The sequence below is a fragment of the Simochromis diagramma genome, unplaced genomic scaffold (assembly GCF_900408965.1).
Source record: "Simochromis diagramma unplaced genomic scaffold, fSimDia1.1 OVJJ01000320.1, whole genome shotgun sequence".
NCBI classification, from domain to species: domain Eukaryota; kingdom Metazoa; phylum Chordata; class Actinopteri; order Cichliformes; family Cichlidae; genus Simochromis; species Simochromis diagramma.
Genome location: NW_024386773.1, coordinates 179,958 through 203,982, shown reverse-complemented (window position 1 = coordinate 203,982; position 24,025 = coordinate 179,958). Strand labels below are relative to the sequence as shown.

General features: G+C 41.9%; 1 protein-coding gene across 3 annotated transcripts in view; it reads right to left on the bottom strand.

Moving 5' to 3' along the window:
- foxj3 (forkhead box J3) overlaps positions 1–24,025 on the bottom strand; it is an 88,771-nt gene that overhangs the window by 10,327 nt on the left and 54,419 nt on the right. For all 3 annotated transcript variants that reach the window (XM_040000866.1, XM_040000859.1, XM_040000875.1), the window contains 4 exons: positions 10,131–10,205; positions 6,866–6,949; positions 5,179–5,280; positions 1,233–1,361 (listed from right to left, as the gene is read on the bottom strand). In XM_040000866.1, coding sequence (XP_039856800.1) covers positions 1,233–1,361; positions 5,179–5,280; positions 6,866–6,949; positions 10,131–10,205 — 390 coding nt within the window. The remainder of the gene's footprint in view (positions 1–1,232; positions 1,362–5,178; positions 5,281–6,865; positions 6,950–10,130; positions 10,206–24,025) is intronic.

The window sequence follows — 24,025 nt, the reverse complement described above, 5'->3', positions numbered from 1 at the left end:
GAAGCGCATGGCTCACAGACTGGCAAGGCTAAGAGTGAAGAGGTGATAATAAAGCCGGAGTGTTTACTGCGAGCTGCTGCTTTGGCTGTGTGTGAGAGTGAGAGAGAGACAGAGAAGAGAGAGCGAGCACATCCATCAGGCTGAGCCGATCGATGCCCAGCGCCTGGAGCACGGAGCGCTCTAGGATGCAGGAGGACCACACCAAAGAGGGGGCATCTCTGGTGGGAGGACATCAGAGGAAGCACTTCTCTTTGTCTGGGTTCCAGGAGTGTGCACATTTTTCTCTGTTTCCCTTAACCCCCTTCCTGATGTTGTACTCCAGCTCATGTCCACCCTGAACCTCGGTCTATTACCGTCTACGGCTGGCTCCTCTGAAGAAAGACTCCAGGGACTTTCTGAGCAGATAAAATATGGGATACAGTACACTTTCTAAGCCTGGCAGTGTTTCATTTTCATTCATTTAGCGACTGTGGCTCTCCTACGGCTTGGAAAAATATGAACACAATGACAATTTATCATTTGGCTGTAAGTGCTTAGTGCTCAAAAAACAACAATTACACCAAATTTATATAAATATCCTGTTACAAATATTCAGTAAGAGCCAGAAACAAACAAAAAAAAAATCCCACTGTTCTACACTATTGACTCTTTGCAGAACAGCAGGAACAACCTGCCCTGGCACCTTTATTGTTTTTTCTTTGTTCCCATGAACGATGCAGATTAATTGCTGCAAATAAACCTGAGGTCTTTATGGCACCGCTTAGGTCAACCTCAATAAGACGCGGCCCACGTCAAATCTGTATCAAGCCTGACTGGCTCAGGGAGCAACCCATTCTTTTGTTGCAGGTGTTTGGTGATCAGAAGAAAAATGCATTTCCTGAGACTGTACAGTGCAGGGAATAAAACTGCTGCTGTATTTTTCCAAAGCTCTTTTTTTTTTTTTTTTTTTTTTTTTTTTTTTTAAAATACACTGCTGCAGGTGAGGGTGTTTCCTCTTGTTTTATGGCTGTTTGAATCAACCAACCCAGGTCTCATTAACTTTTGATGTTTCAAGTTTTTTGTTGGGGGTTTTTAGGAGGGGAGGTAGAGCTTGTCTATCTTTAGTGCCTTTCTAAATTAGTCAATGTGAAAGTTAAACTTTGCAATCAAGAGAACATTTAAGATTATGTTTAGAGTGCTGAATCCATAAAAATGACTACAATTCTCTCAACAACATTCATCCTAGTTCTTACCGGTGTATAGCTGTGCACACTGCCCACGCTGTTGAGATTGACGGAGGCCAGACTCTGATCAGACAGGCTGTTGTTAAGGCTGCTTCTTGGACTATCACTCCCTTCCTGGTCTGTGTTGTACAACGCCACCTGAAACGCATACACATGTGCATTAGCCTTGATGTCTTAAAAAAAAAAAAAAAAAAAGGGAAAAAAACCCAACCACACAAATAAATGCACTCTTACATCAGCATTCCTGGAAGAAAATTGGTGTTACAGGTAATGTTGGTGTGCAGTTTAATGATATTAGAAGTGGGAATGTGAAGCCAGGAGATGTGTGTGTGCTGCATGCAACAGCATGTCATAATTGCAGAATAGTTTTTCGCTTTACTGCGTGCACGTGTGTGTGTGAGTGAGAGTGAGTGAGAGTGAGAGAGAGTGAGAGACCCCTCCGCACCCTCCGCAGTCACTAAGGGGTTCCATCTGAATGTGTTAAGGGGTCTGGAGACAGCTGAGACATTCCCATCACTAAAGGTCATGCTACTGGCGATGTCAGCCACATCTGCTCACCAAGCGCAAATCCGTTTGGGACAGCTAACAAAGGATTTCAGTGCAGCCGAGACACTGACCTTTCAATGTAGGAGCGAAACTAGCCGAGGCACTTCAGGACGACAATCTTAATTATTGTCTAACAAGGTTTAGTCCTCCCGCCATTCCCCAAATAAAGTGTGCCGTCAGACAATTAAGACAGTAGTAAGAAGAATAATCCAGATAATGAATATAATGACACCCACAGAGACCATCCCATGTGCTGAGTTTTGTTTGGTGAGAAAAGAATGGCAGTAATGCGCTGGTGGTGTTGCAGTGGAAGAAGGCATGGCATTCTCAGATTTGTGTGTGCCTGTCCATGTGTGAGTGCAGCATGGTGGCTTCTGCTCATCACTGCTGCTCAACAGAGTGGGCTCTGTGCTGAGCACAATGAAACAGCAGTTGTAGTAGCCTTCAGGCAGGCAGATTGGCCCGGCTTGTCCAGCACCCTGCCTCTCAGTAGCAGCAGCAATGGACTGAAGCCTCTTGTCTTTCTGTTGAGCCACAGCGTGGCACCACAGCGGCCCCAAGGAGGTGAGGAAATTCAGGCAGCCCTGACCAGTCTTCTCTTCTCTGACTGATTGGCCCGCTGACTAATATGTTGGTGCGAATCCAGAGCACAGAGCAAGAGCTTCAGATCATATTAAGCCTTTAATATGGAGCTTGGCTTCTGCACTGATAGAATGAGATAGAAATAGTGCAATTTAAAAAAAAAAAAAAACAACACAACTGAACAGCGCAAATGCTGAATCCAGAGAACACTGTTTGAGGAAGAGGGGTGATGCAGAGGAAGAGGACAACAGGGGGGTGGTAAAAGAAGCTCATTAGGCAACTCTAGCCTTCTTCCACTCAGTGTGGGCCTGGCTCCAGCGTTCATTAGCGCAAAAGGGAACTCAATGAGCAGCTAAGACTGAAGGCTTAAGCACGTCTACAAACTCAGCCCTACAATGCTAATCAAAAACAGCGTGCCACAGATATATAAATGTTATGTGTAATGAAGTCATAAAACAAGCTTTTAGCCTTAAGTCTCTCACCACAATCTATTTTTACACCATTCAACCATAAAGTGTGATGATTTCAAAAACCTCAGTGCTCTGTGGTTTACCCAGAACCCCCATCCCCACCCAACACCAAGTCCTCTGAGTGAAGACGCCTACTCAAACACGCACCGTCGCAGGCTAACACCCAGTCGCGTCTCACCCACATACATAGAAGCATGTAACATATAATAGACATACATTGCTACAGCAACGGACGTGCACAAAGGTAGAACAACACACATAAACACACAGAGGTCGAGACAAGCGTGTTCATACAGGCAGGAGCAGCTCCACAGTAAAAACTGTGTACGGCTAGCAGGCAAGCGAGTCAGAGTTCTATTCTTAGCAGTGAATTAAGTAAAAAGCCAGAGGTGTCTTTTACATGGGGGCCTAATCTGGTGCATGAGACATGGATTATGAAATCAAAGCCCAGGTGTCTCCAACAATGCCAGCCAATGTTCGGCACAATCCCCACATGCATGATCGCACAGACACAAGGTGACAGCGGAAGAGACACAAAAAGGGTATGAGATGCATGAAGGAGATGAGAGGAGAAGAACAACTATTCATTAGCAAGCATATTTCCAACAATCTGTCCCTGCCCCCTCTCGATCATCCACACATTAGCGCCAAAGTTTTGTCACTTTAATGCCAGTGTTTAGGATAATCTCAGAACATAATTTTTGGTGGGGGGCAAAGAAAAGTCTGAGTCTGCGTGAGAAAGACACCAAAGTGAGAGGAGAGGGAGTACAATCGTGTGAGGAATGCTAGACAGAAGATTCTTGCTGGTTCAGTAGTCGTCCTGCCAGCTTCTCCCATTGGTCTATGCGAGAAGGCGGGAATATGAGGGAGAGAGACTAGAATAGAAAGAGAGAGAGGAGAAAAAAAAAAAACAGAGAGGGAATTCCTGTGGCTTGGCATGCAGCACCGAAAGAGGCGTGGCCTGTTGTGTGTTTACAGTGTAAGACAGTGAGAAACAAGCTCTCTCTGAGGACATCAGACCTCAGATCTGTTGCTATTCCACTTTGTCTTCTGCTCGCTTTACTGCCATAACACTTTTTGTCACAATCAAATGAACAAAAGAAGACAAAACTGGCTTGAAATTGCTCAGCTGATGGGGTTTTTTGGGTGTCATTTTTATGCATGTCGGTTATTACTCGTCTAAGTTATTTGGCTGGAGGTATTCAATGGCAGGGATCCAGACTTAACTGTCAGCTCTTAACATTAAGGCCTTATTATGCAGCGGCTGGTGGTGGAGATCGGTGGAAAGTGCTTGTCTGTAGTACTCAAACAGGAAAAGGGTCATCTGTCTCCACACTTTGGCCAATGAATCTGTCTGCTACAGAAACAGCCCCTAGGTAGTTGTCACCGACATGCTCCTCAAAACAAACAGAAACGCTTTGTAACATAAATGTGCATGCATAAAAATTACAACACACGCAGAAATATGCTCAGACTTTTGCTTTTAACTTGAAACGCAAGAGCCTCTGTCATACAAGCACTAACTCATCTTTTCTGTGAACACCCCTGTTCATGTTAAACCATACTTTTTTGTAATGCTTGCAGGAAATGAATAAGCGACTCTTGTAGGCTTTTTAAAAGTACTCCTGAGAGCTGCCCCCACTGGGCTCAGAGGATGAGAGCTTAAGGTTAAAAAGCCTATTTAAATTTCAGAGTGAGCAGCACACTCAGAGCTAACAGCTAGCAGTCCCTGTAGCTTTGCGCTATGATGTACAAGTGTTTCCATGTTTTCACGGATGCTTAAAAAAAAAAAAAAAAAAAAAAAAAGAAAGAAAGAAAGAAAGAAAGAAAGAAAGAAAAGAAAAGAAAAAGAAAAGCCACGGAGAGCAGACAGAGCCAGCAGCCGGGGTGGTCACCTGTAGAGTGGTCACTCGGTGAGAAAACAACTTTTCAGGCGTCAACCTGCACTACAGGTGTGAATACAGAAACCCCAAATAGCATGTGGAGTATTCTGTTTCCAAATGTGCACAAGACTGTGTGCAGTCTATCAGGTTGCAAAGGCAAGCACCAGTGTGAGCATCATATTTCCGCACTAAAGATAACAAGAGCCTGCTGCCTGTTGTTGTAGAGGAAAAAGGTACAGCAGGGCACATAGTTGTGTATTTTGGTGTGGGTTGTGATGAAGAGAAGCTTTAGGCACATGAGCATATGCTCGTGTGAAAGTGTGTGTGTGCGCGCCTGCATCTCCCCTTCACAAAAGTGCTCCTGTCTCTGTGGGGAATAGTGCTGTAGGTGGTTGGAGAAGTGGGTGGGGTCAGGGTGCAGCCGTGTAGCCAGGTGTGTGTTGGAGCTGGAGGCTGGATTGCTGGCTGTAGTACCTTGTTAGTCACAGTGTTGATTGCCAGCGTTGGAGAGGCACTTCCAGAGATCATACACTCCATCCCCAAAGACTCTGACTCTAGGCTGTACGGCGTGGAAGCCTGTGGGGGTTGGGGGCAGGGAGTGGAGGCAGAACAAAAAAGAAGTCAACGTAATCCAATTATTAAACACACGAGATCCCACTACTGCAGGAGCAACCTGTATTAAAGCTGGTAACAAATTTCATGCTGCTATCACATTCATATCCATCTGCAAGATCTGAAAACAAAAAAAAAAAAACAAACAGAGCTGCTTCTATGATACATCAGAGACGCAACTTGATTTAGGACTTTAAAAAAAAAAAAAAAAAACTAAAAAGAAAATAGGTCTGAAACCCCAAACCCCGCCGCCATCTCCCACCCAAACACATACCATATTGATGCACATGTGCAACCCCTTGTCTTGCAGTATAGGTACACTGTTGTGAGAGATAACTCTACTGTGGCTGTCTCCCAAAACTGCTTACTGTAAGAGGAATGGCTACAAATTCATGCTAAACATAAATGAGATTTCACAAACTCTCAATTTCACTGTGTGAGACCCTTCAAGGAAGCCTTTGTAGACAGGCAGGGTCGGGGGGGGGGGCAGTAAACGTGTCCTACAGAAAACAGAGTCCTCTTCGCCTTGTGCGTGCTTTTGTGTCACACTCAAAAAACAAAGGTACTAAAAACACTAAAAACAAGGCACGCTTTGTGTATCTAAGATCACACACCTGCAATACCACAGTTTGTTGAATGAATCTGATAGTATTTGGATGCCGTGAGGCAACTACATAAACAGCATTTTAAGATTAATGGAGTCTATGTGTTTGTGTCTGGTAGAGACAACAGTGTGTGTGTGTGTGTGTGTGTGTGTGTGTGTGTGTGTGTGTGTGTGTGTGTGTGTGTGTGGCGTGTGCATATGAGTCTCCCTCGCCAGCTTGGGGAATTTCTCTTCATCGTAGCCTCTGGTCAGCCACATTGTGGAGAAGGAAGAGACGAGGGCCCCCTGTGTTGGGATGCCCAAGGGCCAGGTCAATCTGAGCAGCTCAGTAAAAACCTGTACAGCCGTACGTTAACGGGCGGATGAAGCTCATGCATAATTAAAGACAAAAGCTCCCGCTCAGAATAGCCGCTGCACACAGTTCTGCATTAATTGATGTTTGTTAAAAAAAGTGAGTGCAAAATGTAATGTATGTAATGGTTGCCTGAGGCATAGTTTATTAATAAGGAGCCCACTTCATGACAGGCTAGCGAAGCAGCATGAAGAGGTAGTTACATAAAGTCTGGATATGAACTCCTACTGAGTCTAAGTGTGTGTGTGTGTGTGTGTGTGTGTGTGTGTGTGTGTGTGTGTGTGTGTGTGTGTGTGTGTGTGTGTGCGTCTGCAAGTGCTAGAGAAAGAGTGAAGGGAAAGTGGGAGAGAAAGAAGGGCAAAAGGAAAACAACACTGAGGCAGATGCAAGGTAAAGACACAAAAAAAATATACTGAACCACACAGATATTAACGCTTTAACAAGAATGAAGGAGGAGAAGGGTGTATATGTGTGTGTGTGTGTGTGTGTGTGTGTGTGTGTGTGTGTGTGTGTGTGTGTGTGTGTGTGTGTGTATCTATCTAAATAAATGCATATTCTAACAGAGAATGTTAAGTTTCTCCTATCAGACTCACCCGCTCTCCAGACCGCGGCCTCTTCTTTGGCCGTGTAGGCAAAGCATCCTCTTTTGGGTTGGTGTCGATGGCCCAGTAAGAGCCCTGCAGACAAAAGAAAAGCCTGTGAGATGATAAAACAGACTGCTTTCTCACATGATACCCCAGAAATTCCCCTGCATTCATTGCTGAATGGTTACAGAGCATACAACTTTGATGGTTTGAGTATGGCTTGGGACTCTTCATCACCCCAGAATTTCATGTCATTCCCATCTTTACAACCCGCCTCTTAAAATGTCAAATATCCATTAAAGTCAGGAAAAAAGTCAAATTAAAAACGGGAAAAAAGGAAAACAAACAAACGAAAGAAAAAACAAATCAGGATTAAGACATTTGCTCTGATATCACAAACATTTTTGGCACTGAAATATACCTGCATATTCAGAACTCTTGGGCCTCATACGCTCTGTTAAAATCTGTCCTATCAGCCCGAGCCTTTATTTGAGTTGATAGCTATGTGTTAAGAGTTTGAGTGGTGTGTGGGTGGGCTTTGTTAGCAAGAAAGCCTTGGCTTTTCCTCCTCTGAGGCTGCTCCTCAATGAGAGGCTGGTGAGGGCAGCTGGTGGTGGTGAAATGCTAAGCCTTTCCTGAAGCTGTACTTCCTCAGCCTCAGGTAGTGAAGTCAGAGCGCTGCTGCCAAGGATGAAGGATCCTGCCTCAGCCCGGGAATGGAGGCAGCGCTAGCCCTGCCGTGTTGCTTTCTTCTAAGGTCTACAAAAGGCTAATCGAGGAGAGAACAGTTGGGGCTGGCTCTGGGGCTGCAGCTCGTAATTCCACAACCAGGCTGCATTATTTATCTTTGCATTCGCCCCATTTAATTTATTTTTCAATGGTGTGCCTCCTCGAAGCCAACAGCAACGCTGCTTGCAGTTGTTAAAAATGAGATTTTTACCCTAAGGCCCCGCGAGTTCTGAATTTGTTTTTAATATTTCATATGACCCCCGATAAAATCTCAATTGTCAAGAGAAAGTGAGATCAGGACCTTTAAAATTACTTCCTTAGCAGAGAGAATAATTGATATTTCTATAAGAAATTCTCTAAACAACAGGAGAGGCCATGGAACAACTGTATTTCAAGTATCTATACAATAATGCAGCATACACAATAGCCTGCTCTTGTTAAATTTAGCAAATCTGCCATTTTTGCATAAATCACTGCTGCGACTGTTAAAATAAAAATCCAGGCTTGGTCTATATTCATCAGGGGTTAAAATTATAACTCTTCATATGAGTGTGAGGCTTTGGGGTCAATTAGTATTTTCCTGGGGGGGATTCACAGCACAATCAGCACAAGATACAGGCTGCTTTAAAAAACAAAAAACAAAAAAACAAAACCCTTGTTATATGCAAAGATGAGAGAGTCTCTAAACGTAACTGCTCTCTTTCTGAGAGCTGAAATGGGCAGGTACAGATGTTTCAAAATTAAGTGTCACACAAAGAAAGCAAAGCTCTGTGGCGTTTCTCTTAATTAGGGGGGGGAACAACACTTTAAGTTAACCCTCATGGGAGGGGAGTTTTTGCATTTTCCAACACCCACCCCCAGAGACTTGGCAGCAAAAAAGAAAAAAGCATATAAAGAGTCATTAAATTATTCACAAATATACAGCACAAAAAAAAAAAAAAAAAAAAAAGAAAGAAAGAAAGAAAGAAAAAGGAAAAATGTAGCAATGCCAAGTGAAGTGTATCCTTGGAGTCTGGGGCAACAACAGAGGAAAGCCACACTATTTCTGCAGCAATAAAACAAAGGCAGCTGTAAAGATTTTTTTCAAGATCCTGATAACACAGGTACACTACCTGTTCTCTTCCCCTCAATGACGCAGCTTATTTTCATACATCACCATAAATTATGTCACCTGCTTCCCCTTTCATACAGGAAAGACAAACAAAGAAAGTACAGCGGCGATCCTTGCAACTCCAGGCCGAGACATAAGACCAATTAAAAGGAAGACTACTAACAGCAGCCTTCACAGGCTACATTTCTACCTCTGAGGTAGACACAGTGTGTGTGTATGTGCGCGCGCATGTGTGTGCACATGTACAACAACAACAACTGTCATCTCTTACACCATCTCAGAGACAGACACAGAGCGACATGACTCTCCTATCTCATCCAACCAGCAGTTCTCATATTCCTGCCACATTACAATATTGATGCAACATATCAAGAGCGGCTAGCGCCCCTTTGAAGTTGTCTTCGGGGGGGAAGGGAGTGAGGAAAATTCCAAATTAAACATTAAGGATGCGAGCATGTTGGCCATGCATTTGGAATGGGATCCATACAGCAATAGATTATTTTGTATTTAGTGGAGCAGCTCCCAGGAGTGTCAATATCAGAGGATTACAGCAAAACATGAAATTAGCATTCAGTCCCCATCCTCTACACAGCTAGGCGTAGCTCTTCGTGTGTGTGTGTGTGTGTGTGTGTGTGTGTGTGTGTGTGTGTGTGTGTGATTGTGTGGTTCTTTAAGCATATGTACCGCACGCTCTGACATTTCCAGGATGATCTAGGTTATACCACATATGGCTACACCTATGCTCACCATCACATACATTTTGGCCTAAAGGCTCGCTATTCATGAACAACAAAGTTTATCAGCAATTGCTTCATATCAGGTTGATGTTGCGAGAGATAGATTGTGAAGAGAAGGAAGTTGAAAGTGCGGGTGGTCCTTTTATAAATAAAATGTCAGATTAACCTGGAATAAATCTTGCAGAAAACAAAAGTGAAAGGCAGAGGCCTGATTTAGTTCTTGTTTTTTCTCTCAGTAGGTTCAGCTTCACTTGGAGTAAATACTTGATGGATGGCAGATTCTGGGAATGACCTAACTTGTACCCTGTTATGGCCCCATCTCTACCAGTCTGGCTTCTTCTCCTCACCCACATCTGTTGTCTGTGCCAGCACACAAAAAAAGAAGAAGTAGGGAAAAAAAAAGAAAAGAAAAAACTAGCCTCCCCTTATATTTGAAATGCAGTTATGTGGGGGTGGGAGGTTCATAATAGATTACGAGCATTCCATGCATTTCCAGACTGTCAAGAGTCCTGGCAGGAATTCAAAGGTAATATTTTTCTGCCAGAGATAGCACGATACACAACAGAAAAATGCTGTAATAGTGAGTTCTGCGAACTTAGAGTACTTGCTTAAAATTTTAAATATTGCATTTATTTGGCTTGCAATTACATGCAACCATAGGTGTCTGCAATTACCAGTTGATGTTTTTAAGTCTCACCTTTCCTGGGTCATCTTTGGAGCGAGGCACTTTGAGAAAACACTTGTTCAATGACAGATTGTGCCGTATTGAGTTCTGTGGGGGGAAGCAGAGAGAGAGAAAAAAATGTGAGGCGAGTTAACATATCAAAAATAAAGAAATAAAAAATACAAATAGAAATCAGATCACATTAACAAGTCTGAAATATCTAAATGTGAGCAATATCACTTGTAGCGGCAAAAAGCAACTTGTTGTTATGAACCATTTAGGTTTAGTCACCGCTCCTGCTGCTGTTTCAAAGCCATCAGATCTGGCTCACAACCATGTCTGGATTCATGTGCAGGAGATCAAATTTATGTACAATACCACCAGGACATACTATCTTTCATCACTGTCCAACAAACTGCATTATGGTTGCACAACATATCAAATTCCACCGGCGCCAAAAATAGGAGCCAGAAGGAATCCCACACTGGGATGGTTGCTGATAGCGGTGCCTGATATTAATTAATGCTTCAGCGGGCTCCTGTGGGGGCAGGAAATAAATTATGTAGATCATTCTGAAAGTTAACTCATTACAGTGTTACAAGCTACTCCACAGTGGTGAAGAGGGAGGTTCATCCAGCTGCCTGATAGGGGAGGCGAGGTGGGCTGAAGTAGCCACAAGGGCTAGAGAGCGATGCTCCAGGCCTGGGTTAACCACCAGCAGTAAGGCCCTCACATCCAGCTGGAGCCAAACCAGCTGAGGGCTTATAAGAGCCAATGGATGCACACGTTTCTCCACTCCACTTTATGGAGTGGTATTGACAGATGGTCACACTAAAAAGCTGTAGGATTCTCTGATGAGTTTAGTGGATGCAGGAGATAAGCTGAGAGAGGGGCACAGGCAGAGAGAGAGTGAAAGACCCCTAAATGCAAAAGATAGGAGCTGCTTGTTCAACACCAAAGGCAATTATACCACAGGAGGGATGATAATGGCAGGCTGGTCGTAATGCTGCCAATCCTGCTCGTTAAATAATCCTGAAATGCCCGTAGAATTCAGGAGAAGATTAATGCTTTTTTTTTTTGTTTGTTTCCTCCAAAATAAAATATACATGGGAAACTGTCAGTGGAGTGAAAATAATTCTGCCCTTGTGTCATCCACAGGCGATGTCCGGACCTAGCCCTTAGGCCAAGAAAAGCTCCTTTACGACTCTGAGCCATGGTCAAACTGTAAACTCTGAGCTGAGCTCTGCTCCCTTTGCACCACTGGCTGGTCCAATATGCCAAGGACCCTGTGGTTAAACATCCCCTAGCCATAGTCAAGGCTCAACACTTTTCTGACCCTACACTGGAGGAATAAATTTCCCACTTAAGTCGGGACAGCAGAGTCAAAGCCCTTACTGTGCCACAGGCTAAATGAGAACTTTCCAGATTACATCTTGACACTTAAAGTTATGACTTCTTTCTTTTCTTTTCTTTTTTTTTTTTTAAGTGCTTGTGCTGTAGCACTACACACTGCACTTCAAATTTATGAGGACATACAAATCTTCTGTATTTACAATAAATCTCATTGGACAAATGTGCAGGGTACTCTCTTAACACAACAGTATTATGATCCTCTTCTCTGCTCCACCTCTGGTCATACAGCGTATTCCAAGCAGTCCTGGATTCACTAAAATATGCCCAAAAGACTGCTTCGTGTACCCATACTGCTTTTTCTAAAAACGGGGAAGAAAAAGTCTCACTGACAGTATTTGACTGTAACAAACGGAGCATGAGGATGGTCAGGAGAAAATACGATTGCACTGAAGCTATTCTGACACATATTGTCTTTCGGTTCAATACAGCTGAGACAAATTCAAGATGGTGTTCATCTTTGCGAAGAGAAGAGCAATCCTGTAGGACAGTGTGTGAAATATGAGTGAGGGTGGAGTATCACCCAAATACCTGAAGGAAAACTGAAACTCTCGAGACAAAAAGCAACAGTACAGAACATAATGGTAATAAGAGACACACATCATTCACAGGAAGGCTGTCCCACACTTGCACGCAACACTGTTGACTGAAAAATTCGAAACAAGAGACTATCAAGTGTAAAAACTGTGTTCTCCCTCCCAAAACAGGCACACAAAAAATAACCATCTAAATCATGAACCTCAGAACCCAAAAACACTCACTGCAGAAACATATAAAACAGAGAAATCATGAACTGTATACAATGGAATCAGAATATTTGACAAATTTATGGTTTATTAAAATCACTCCATGCCAAAAACTTAAATTTACAACATTTTTACTACAGGAAACAAAAGACAATCATTCTGTTCTGCTCTCACACACCAGAATAAATTAATGAAAACCTCTCAAACCGCAGCATCTTGTGGTCACGCCATTATCAGGTTTTCAAAACTACTTGCAGAAGCATTCAGGGTTTCACTGTGATCAGACCCATTATGTGGTCTGAGTGAAATCCAGTTGCATGCTACACAAACGTGCACTGATATGATGCTTGAAAAACTAATCTTAAGAATCAGATCTAAAAAGTCACATAGACTTGACCAACTTGCCACGTACGCTGAGCAGTAGTGAGAGCAGCCTGACGGCCAGCAGAGGTTTTACTGAATGACTGTTTTTCCTCTCAGGTGCTCATCGCAGCCCAGCTTGTCTGCACAGCCTCTAAGCAACAGCACCGTTATAGAAGGCCTTGCCCTTTTGGTTGCAATTTGTCACTTGCCTTTTCATATTTCGACTTTGGTCAGGATGAATAAAACAATGCGCATGCATAGTGGATGGTGACAAACACATAAGAAGTTCCCCACTTAGCCAGCCCATGCCACTTTAAAACCCCGAGACATGTCCAACAGGGGAGAGTGTGAGCCGGGACGTGTGTGATGCAAGCTCTACAACGCCATACACCCTTAAGTACCTAAAACCATTTTTCCTTCACAGCTTCTGTGTTTGCGTGTGTCACTTTGATGCCAAGGAGCCAGAAGCAGTCTGACTCGCACAGAAAGTTGGCTTTATCCATTAAGGACCTTCTACTGGGCCTAAATCATTGATACAGTCAAGTGTTCAAAGCCTGCTGTTACATCAGAAGTTTAATTTTTAATGAACTGCTTTAGACACATTTGTCTAAAGCAGAAACCACCAGACTGCGGGTCATACGCAGGTGAGGGGGTATTGGAACAAAAGGGGGGATGTTATAATATTACAACAGCACAAGAAGAAAAAGCTAAACAAAAAACACAGAAAAGACAAAAGTCACTGTATTTGATAGATCATAGCTTCTTTGCTAATGGGAAGAGAGAGTGGGAAGGAAGACAACAACAGGCTGATGAAAAATTACTGCCAATTACCACTAACTATATAACAGTATGTCACTGTTTGAGCTGCGGATACTGAGATCTACCATTCAGGTCTTTACTTTTAGACAGTGGGCTATAAGTTGGTATAAAGACATAAGTGGCTCAACAGCAGAGGGAAATAAAGTAGGTGGAAGAGGTCAGAGGGTGTTAACAGTTGTACACAAAGTGAGTCAGACAGAGCTCACTGCAGGGGTCCTGCCCAAGTGCTGCCCAGCATCTACCTGCAGCCCCCACAGAGCACTTCATATCCAACCTCAGTACAAACCTGTGTCTGTGTGTGTGTCCATGCATGTGGGATGCCTCCTACACACCTAAGAAAGAAAGAAAGAAAAAAAAAAAAACAACACACACACACACACACACACACACACACACACACACACACACACACACACACACACACACACACACACAGAGGAACGTGTCTCCTAACAAATGGCGGTGATTTAACACACCAGGACAGCAGTGGAGGCGTAAGCAGCGCCGCCCTCGCTGTCCCCCCTGCTGAGGAGCGCTGCAGCTCAGCAGAAAGGACCGCCAGGGGAAAGTAGGTCAGGCTGACCTCTGCGCTCGGCGTGTCAAACGTTCAAAGTGAGCTAAAGGGACAGGCCATGTCAGAGCCCTGCTCCTCACAGCTGGGGAGGAGGAGCCACCCCGCGCACATGGTCAGGGACCCAAGGGAGCGGACTCGGCATGCTGGGACAGACATGCGTATGCACACATACCAGTTATGACACAGGGACGAACACAGAGGGAGAGGGAGAGTCACACTGTGCTCCAGCATCAATAAATCAATGCCACTGTATGGGCCTTACTAGTTTCAAACCATCTTTCTATAACTTGAGCTTTTAGACAAAAAAACAAAAGTGGAGGGGGGAGGAAAAAAAGGGAAAAATGAATTGTATGTGGGCTCTAACCAACCAACACTCTGTCCATTCTTCTGTTTCCCACAACTAACAACAAAGACATATTAGCCCATTTCTAAGTTTATCCGAAGCATTCCAGAGACCAAGTGAGAGCTGAGATGACCTGGAGGTGCTCTTAAAGTGTTTCGATTAAACTCCATCGGAGAGAAACTTAAATGCTGCTGGATTTGCTGCCTTTGTGATCAAAGTGTTCTCTGTAGCATTGCAGTTTGTGGGAAAATAAGCGGGGGTAAACGTTGTCAGGAGCCAGTGGTTAAACATTACAGTGACCTTCATCACAGTGGCTGCTCATAAAGGCAAACATTCCCAATAAAAAATAAAAAAAATCATTCCAGAGTTCAATTTACATTTTTACAAAAGAGCAGGTCTTCAGAGAAAACGTAAAAGCAGGCAGTTTCAAGCTGAATGTAAGGAGAGGTTAGTTCAGGTGACACTGCCTACGCATTCCCAGCATCCTTCCAGTTTTAAGTTTATCCCATTTTGTATGAAATCAACATGTCTTTTCACATTAACAATGAAAAAGAAGACAGAATGTACCACAGGGCTTTTAGAGTAGGAAAAAAAACAGCCATGTAAAAATACTATTCAGGCCTATTGCCACATTTAATATCTTGTATGAAGCATCTGTACAGAAGAGGGAGAGGAGAACGACAAATCAGACAAACTAAAGCAAACACCCTTGCAAATACTATCACTAAAAAGATGGGACCTCAACCTCTGACTGACCTGTTGCCAAGTCTGAATGACGAACCAATACAAAAGACTTGAGCTATTGCTGAGATGGATGCTTCAGATCTGTTCAGAAATAGAGAAATACGATCTCTTGGGTGAATGAATTGTAAGAGGGAGGGAAATAGCTGGTTATTGAGTGGATGAGTGAGTAAAACAAATGGAAAGAAGTAGGGCTGCACGATTAATCGTTAGAAAATCGCGATCTCGATTCATACTTATGTGCGATCTCATTTCCAAATGACAACGATTAAAAAAAAAAAAAAAAAAAAAAAAAAAGACAACGACCACGATTGTACCGCATTTTGATCCGGGACGTAATCTGCATGAAAACAAGCGCTCACTCTTCCTGCTCAACAAATGACAAGGGCGGAGCCTTATACCACGTGATACAGAAGCTGTGCCGTGTGATGCTAAAATTAGCAGGGAAAAAAAAACAACGGAGAGCATGTCAGGGATGACGAGAAAGTGACAGGAGAAAATCCGTCCCGGTCAACCACCCAAACATCAATAACGGGAACCTTATACAGCGCCTCCCCATAACCGTCGAACTCCCGCAGGCACAAAGAAATTAAGGAGGCTATCACTTATCACCTGACCAAAGATATGGCTCCCATCAACACTGTGCAAAACGAGGGATTTAGGAAAACGATCAACAACCTAGACAAACGCTACACAGTGCTGTCCCGCAACTATTTTTCTATTGTTGCACTACCTGCTCTATACACGCAGTGTCGAGCAACGGTGGAGACGGAATTTCAAGCAGTACAACATTTTGCGGCAACAACAAAACGTGAGACATTTGTTGTTTTTATGTTTATTTATTGTTTTTATGTTCAGTCTCAACTGTTACGAAGTTGATGTGCAGTTAAAAAGTGCAATAAATATTTATACTGGAAAAGAAAATGGTGAGAGAATCGTGATCTCAATTCTAAGCCAAAAAAATCGTGATTCTCATTTTATGCAAAATCGTGCAGCCCTAGAAAGAAGAGACTTAAAGATAGACCATATAGCTGAGCACAGGTTGGTGTACAGCTGAATTAACCAGAGCTTTTGCTGAAAAGAAGGGCCAATGTCATATTAGACAGTAGCAAAACGGCACAATTTAATAACCATGTAGGCCTATATAATATTCAATGTGGATCTGAACAATAAAGCATTTCTTTCTTCAAGCATTTGCTACGTGACCACAATCTTGATGTCTGCACTCAATACCACGTCAGTAAAATGACTGGCAAAATAAAAAACTCCAATTCTGCTGAAAATGAAAAGGAATTAAAAAATACATGATATTTAAAAAAAAAAAAAATAAAATAATAGAAAATTCATCAACAATTGCAAAGCATATTAGAACCTGAGTTTCCAACAAAGAGGACAAAATGAGTACTGAAATTATTTGCCAACCAATAAAAAAACAAATATTGAAAAAAAAAAAAAAATGTTTTTAATGATAAAAAGGAAGATTTCTCAAATGGGGTTGGTAGCATTGCAAAATATATGGTAACCTGACTCTTTTTATTTTTAATATAAACTTTTTTAATATAATTTAATGAGCATTCTCATCATTTGCAAACACGTAGTGAAAGAAAACAAACAAAAATAATCGGCATGTTTATTGATAATTAACCTAAACCCAGTTTATCGCTGCAATAAATACCATTGTGTTACATAAAGGGTGTGTAACCTGCTGCTCTGGAGCCACATGTGTTTTTTTCTCCACCACCTCCACTGACTCCCTGTGACATCCATTTAAAAAAAACAAATAGTGATTATGTCAATGAACAATGGTTTACTTTTTTTTTAAGCACCCTCCATTTTTTCTATCATTACTTCAAATAATTATTTACATTCTCCAACTGTAAAAACATGTAGCCTATAGACTGACTTTTTTTTTGTAATGTTTCATCATATTTTCTGAACCTCAGTGGCAGTGTTTAGCAAGCATAGAAATGCTGCAACTTGCCTTAAGTATGGAGTTCATGTTCAAAAAAAGAAAAAATATGGAGTAAAACAGAGAAATAAAGAATAGTGCAATCACTGCCAATGCTTCCTGGTATTCTCGATGTGTAATCAGACTTTTGCCAAAATTAAATTAATACTGCCCACCCCTCACTTTTACTATTTTAAAGCTATTAGGATAATAACTGTTTCATTTATTATCAAGTACAGATTGCACTTGCTTGGCTACTTTTAATTTGATTCATTTTCACAAACGCAGGCAAGACTGATAGTGACCTGCATAGCTTTATATCTGTTTCAAAGTAGGCCTGTACGTGCCAATTTTAGTGACCCTATTGATTTTCTTCCTCCACGTTACAGTTGTTCTTTTTTGTAGTAAACATAACATAAAAAGGCAAACTATTTTCATTGTTTTATAATATTCTAAATGGAAAAAACAGAACATTGTAAACTAGCTGTAGTTAAACAGACCGTGTCACCTCCATCCTAAGGCTGAAATGTGAAATAATTTTTTTTTCTGGTCAAAAATTGCTCAAAACTGGCTCTACTGATGTTGCTTAAGCCTATATAAAACAAATATAAGAACACAATAATACTTCACATTGTAGTACTACTGGTGTTGAAGCAATTTCCACATTTGCCTAACAAGCAGAAGATCCCCGGTTCGATCCTAGGAGGAAACAAAACCATTTGCCGTCACAACAGGAAGCGCATCCACATGTAAAAATCTACCAAATCAACTACGCAGAGCTACCTGCTGCGATGCCCCTTGTGACAAGGTAAGACCCAAAAGTAGCTTTTATTATATAAACTTTTAATTCTATTTGAGTCACAAACCTAATATACATAGTATTTTTCAAAAAATACAATATGCATGCATTTAAGATATGCTGTGGCAGATTTTACTACTAGTACTACTACAGCATGAGGAGTGAATGGGAAGGAAGGAAGGAAGGAAAAAAGAAAGAAAATGGGTGACAATAAAGAGCAGTAAGAAGTGATAACACAGCTCAAAAAGAAGGAAATGGGAAGTGAATCTGTACAGAAACAGTAACACACACACACACACCATCATGTACGCACACAGGTAGATTACTGTATTTTTAGGCCTTTGTTATTTCATATGGACCCTGTGACATGCCCACCAACACAGAACATACTCCTCAGCCTCGGGGATCTGCACCGAGGCCACGAATGTAGCACCTTCGCTGTCTATTTGTAGTGGGTGTGGGAAGGCATGTGGGATGCCACAGCATTTGCTCAGCTAGGCACTGCTAAAAAAATGCTTAAAAAACATCCTCGGACACACATACACAGGTAGAAGAAGGTAGGTTCGTCCAGGTGCACCAGATGAATCAGCTAGCTACAGTAGGAGAGCTGTAGCCTTAAGGATGTTGAAACAAGGTTCTTGTGATTGATTTGATGAAAATCCGCTATGTGATGACAAAGGAGCTGTATTCTTCACTTTCAGCGTTCTGAACATTAAAACCGCCACCCCCCTCCCCCTCCTGTTTTACCCCAGACCCTCAAAGAAGTGAGACAAAGATTTGCTTTGCTAGTGGCTGTGAAGTTGAGTCTTTGGCTTCAGTGACACAAGTATTTTCATTAAGCACCTATTACAGACACATCTAATTCTATTTAGCTCTACCTAAAGCCTTGCTGAGTACAATGACCCCTCCCTTGCTGACACTATACTGTCAGACTCAAGAAGACTGCCAACACAAGCCGCCCAACACACTGCGAAGCTCTCTTACATCTACCACAGCTACCAAGAGACCTAAAGCCCACACTCAAATACCAATAAAGTCAACTATAACGATTTTCAACTCATTTTTTTAAAAACCATCTTCAAAGGAATTTGATCTGCCTCCCTTGGCATCTAGTAGTAATGTGTTGGCATGCTGGGCTTTAAATCCCTTAGTCTCTGATCTTTACTCACTTGTATGTACTTTTAATAAAACATGAAGAGTGTGCTTGCTTGCCACAGAAAAAAAATACATGCCAAGGTGAAATCTGTCATAAATATAATAACCTGTTATATAGTGGTAGGAGATCGTTGTAAGTCTATGTCCATAACGCAGAGGAAAGAAAAAAAAAAAAACAAAAGAAAAAGGCACACAAGAACAATCTAAATGATGACTAACTTTTGCTATCTATACTCAGGTCATCTAGTGTGGCACACTGAGGTATTATAGTAATTAAAACTCAACAGCCACTTCTGCAGAATGAGATGACACTATGGGGAAATTGTATTTTTCTCCCTCCCCTCCATAACAGTGAGCATTTGGCTAAATTAAACTCATTTTTCATTGGCAGACTCATAATGAGGGCAATACATGCAAGAAAGAAATTAGCTTGATAAGCAATTACACGTGTGGAATCAAAAAGGACATGCTATCGCGAGTGGTGAGAACAATGACAGCCAAGGGGAGAGAGTGTGGAGAAAAAAAGTCCTTCACAAGATTTTGTTACAAAAGATGCTTGGACTTTAGCTGGATTTGAAACACAATTAATGAAGGTAACAATAAAAACAAAGAAAGAGGGGTAGAAAAAAAAAAAGTGAAGGCTGTTAAAGTCCAGCACGCCTATCTACAACAACATTAGCCTGTGCCAGGCCACACTGGACCCAGCTGTCTGCATATTAACCACACATTAACCAACGAAATGAGCACACAGAAGAAGCTTTAGCTTACCTGCTTATTCTGATAGCTTGGCTTCATCTACAACACCAAGGAAGCAAAAGCAATCCAACTTTATCTGCCAAGTAATTTTGCTGAATGTAATCCAAGGATACTGCATCCTATAGAGCTCAGACAATAGGCTGAGCCAACACAAAACCCCCATAGTTCTCCAGTGGCATATAAGAAGTTTATGAATGCTGCACCAAGGATGTTCGCTTTTCAACAGACGCAGAGGGGTTAGAGACCAAAAGCTCCAATATAAATGTTCTGAACTCAATCTCACTCAGGCACTTGCACCCACATTCCCTTTTCTGACTCTGTATGTGTGTGTGTTTGTTCCCTTTAAGGCCAACCTTGGAATGGACCTACAGAAATTAAAGGAAAAAAAACAACAACTTCTGCATTATTTTCTAGGTGCACTCGAGGTTACAGGCCTGGCTTGAATGCTGCGTTTGAAATTCGAGCATTCCCCTTATAAATTGGGAGGCGGTCACTGCAGATTTGAAAAGCTGTGGGGGAAATTTTCACTTAATGCAACACTGAATGGCAGGTCACACTACAACAAAAGCCCTGAGCCACTCATATGAGGCCTATTTGATCACAGTCCCTCAGAGAGCTATCTGTCTTTGTCTCACTTTCTTTTTTCCTGCCGATATTTGTACCTCTCCTGCTCTGTGTCTCTCTCTCACCTCTTTATCTTTCCGTCTCTCTCTCTCTCTCTCTCTCTCTAGCATGCTCAAAACCAACCGCACACTGTCAAAACGCTTTGCACAACCTCTAGTGTTGCTGCACTTGCCACACTACTGCAGGGTGCAGAAATGTAGCATGATTCCATTAAGTGGATTATTTGAGAACATCTCTGACCTTCGACAGGGGTTGTCATTGGCAATGAACCAGGAAGAATTATGAAAAAATGATGATGGGTCTGACCTCTTTGGAAATTGGCAGGACTGAGTGATAGTAAACAGAGTTCAGCAGCAAACCAGTCGACACAACACAGAGGCTCGAAAAAGAAAGTTTGAGACATGACAAGAGTAAAAGCATGCCAAGAAAATAAAGGTTACGCAAAAATATCTACAGAATCAGGAATCTGGAACCTGGACTGTCTAAGGCTACGTTCACACTGCAGGCGAAAGCGCATCAAATCCGATTTTTTTTTACCCTATGCGACCCATATACGATCATGGTATGACAGTGTGAACGGCACAAATCCGATATTTTCAAATCTGATCTGGGTCACTTTCGTATGTGGTACTGAATCTAATACATATCCGATGTTTTAGAAAGCGACTGCTGTTTGAATGGTCATGTCGCATTAAATCCGTCTTTTACGTCACTGACACAAGACAGACGCCAATTATCAGCGCCGGAGAAGCGCCCGATAAGACATCGCGAACGCTTCCTGGCCATCCAGTGTACACGTTAGTGAAACTGTTGGGAAGACAACGTTGGAGAAACGTGAACATTTTATTTGTACTGTATAATCTGCAGATTCTGACAGAAATTTCCAACTATCCTTTGAAGCACCGCTCGTCTCTAAAACAGCAATAAGGATAATTATTAGGCCATATGTAAGTAACAGAATAACTTTATAACTTAAAGCAAAATTGGGAAACGTAAAGTCCGAAACAAGTCTTAATATTAAGGGCCATCAGTCAAACAATACTGTTTGGTCTGGGTCTAAACAGAGCGCGTTGTGTGTGACCTCTTCTTTTGCGCATGCGGGCCGCTTTGAGAGTTCACACTAGAGCGCGTTTGCTTTTACATTTTATTTGTAGTGTGAACAAGCAGACGACAAAAAAAAAAAAAAAAAAAAAAATCTGATTTAATCAAAAAATCAGAATTGAGCATTAAGACCTGCAGTGTGAACGTAGCCTAAGAGGCAATCAAATGGGTTCATTAGTTTTATGGCAGTGTCACTGTACCCTGGATAAAAATATTATTAAAGTGATAAAAAAATTTAATAAAAGAATGGTATTAGACATGCTCTAACATGGTGTACTTATTTTGTATTTTATTACAGTGATCAAAGAGAAATCGAATAAAAATGATGACCACTCTGGTTAACCGAGGCTTAAATCTGATAAATATTCTAATCATTTAATTTTAAATAAGTAATGCACATCTGAAAAAAAAAAAAATCAGACCAATTAAATGCAGCTTATACTTGAGTATTATAGGTATTTTACTTTAATTCTTACAATGACCCATTCAAATGTGAAATTATATTTAATGGTATTTCCTTTACAGCAGTCCAAGTATGCTTACTGCTTAAAGGTTACAACTGATAATTAAAGATAAAGATATTAGATAAATCTAATCCCAGTCTCTGCTCTAGCAGGTAACAGATGGACAGTTTGATTTCCTACCAAGGCAATTTCGTGAATTAAAATGATAAAAATTTAAAATAAGTGCGAGAAGACGTCGGGAAGTTTTAGTGAAGGGTCATTTTAAAAATCACTGTTACCATATGGCTCAAACCTCGTCTGTCTACTGACTCTCACACTTTATGTCTGAAGTCATCACAAATTATGCCCAGCCTTAAGGAAACAAAAATAATTGACAGATTCTCAAATGGAGAAAAAGATGTAACGCATAACTGTAAGCGTGGTCACTCGAGACAAAAATGGGAAACTGGTACAGTACAGCCTGACATATCAGCAAAGACAGCCGCCTTGCTCGCTGCTGTAAATTGAGTGTAGTTTTCTGAGCGACAATGGCTCGCGCTTTTCTCCTGTGCTACACAGGGCGCTCTCACCCCCCCTCTTCCTCCACCACTGCAGAGGCAGCACAAGGCCATGAAAGATTGGAGGCAAAGTGACGTCCTCTGGTTTATCCTCCCTGAAAGCCTTCGCATGCTCTCAGTTCCACATGAGGGATCTGATGAAAGCCGTTTGTCAGTACGCCACTTAATTATCAGCCAGAAGAGGAGCCTCTGATGCTATCCTCTGACAATGGCTCACAGCAGCCTGCTGACTACAGTGCCCACTAACAATGAAGAACTGACTGCAGCTACTAATGGTGACGGGGTAGTGCCAACTGTCCTCTTAAGAGTTAGACAAATTAAGTAACAGCACAGAAAGCCTTTTCTGCGCCGTTACTTCAGCGCATATTATTTTCTTCACAGGCCGATGTAGAAAGCAGCAGATTTTTCCCATCTGCAAATATAGGCTGCAAAATGTGATGCTTGGAAGATAAAATGAAAAACAGAAGTCCTACTTAAAAACACATTATATCATGCTGAGGAAAAAAACCAAGACATTTTGACCTTTTAGTGTTCCTGCATGTCTACACAAACATTATGCAGCTCATGCAGCTGTTCAATATGCAAGATTCCATCAGACTACAAAATAAAGTCTCTTAACTGTATCTCTTAACTCATATTCTTTGACTTGCCAACAAAAAGGGACTTTAAGCACTGCTAATTCAAATGCAGCCATCCAGTGACTTATGGTACGGTTAAAAAGGCATGCAAGGAAGAAAATGGGTGGTGCAGTGGTTAGCGCCATTGCTTCACAACCAGAAGGTTCCTGGTGTGGAGTGTGCATGTTCTTCCTGGGTTTTTATTACACACTGATACTGAAGTGTGTGACTGTGTGTCTGCTTTTGTTGGCCCTGTGATAGACTTGTGACCTGCTCAGGGTGTACCCTGCACCTCACCCTATGACATCTCTGACCTCAAGTTGGATAAGCAGTAAGGAAACTGCTTAAGAACTTATCAAACATGCTCACGTTGAATGACTCTATTAGTTTGATATTGCAGTGTTTACATGCCAAGTGGCTAGGCCGTTTATTTCATCCTCCAATGCTTACATTTTCTTATACGGTATGTCACACAACTTAATGTTACATTTGCTTAAATTGCCCTCAAGTATTTGAGTACACTTGTACTGTTGTGCAGTAGCCTTCTGGTCAAGTACCATTCACTGTCATCCATGTGATGAGATTCTTAGTTTTTTGTTGGTTGTTTTTTTTTTTTTTTTTTTGGGGGGGGGGGGGGGTTCTGCAGTGACGAAATCCACAAGGGAATGGCAAAAAGCAAGCCTCATTTTAAACGGCCATTCTCGCTAACAAACTCTGGGAGGGGAAAAAACAGAAGAAGAAAAAAGGCCTAAGAAAAGACTTTCCTCTGCAATATGTATCAGATTTGATTTCCTTCTGAAAGGGAATCACAGACCCACCCTACAGTCCATTAGCCAAGTTAATGCAGAGCTGCCAGACTTGCTGACCCATTAATAATACATTGCAGTGGTCAAAAGAGGCCAGACACCTCC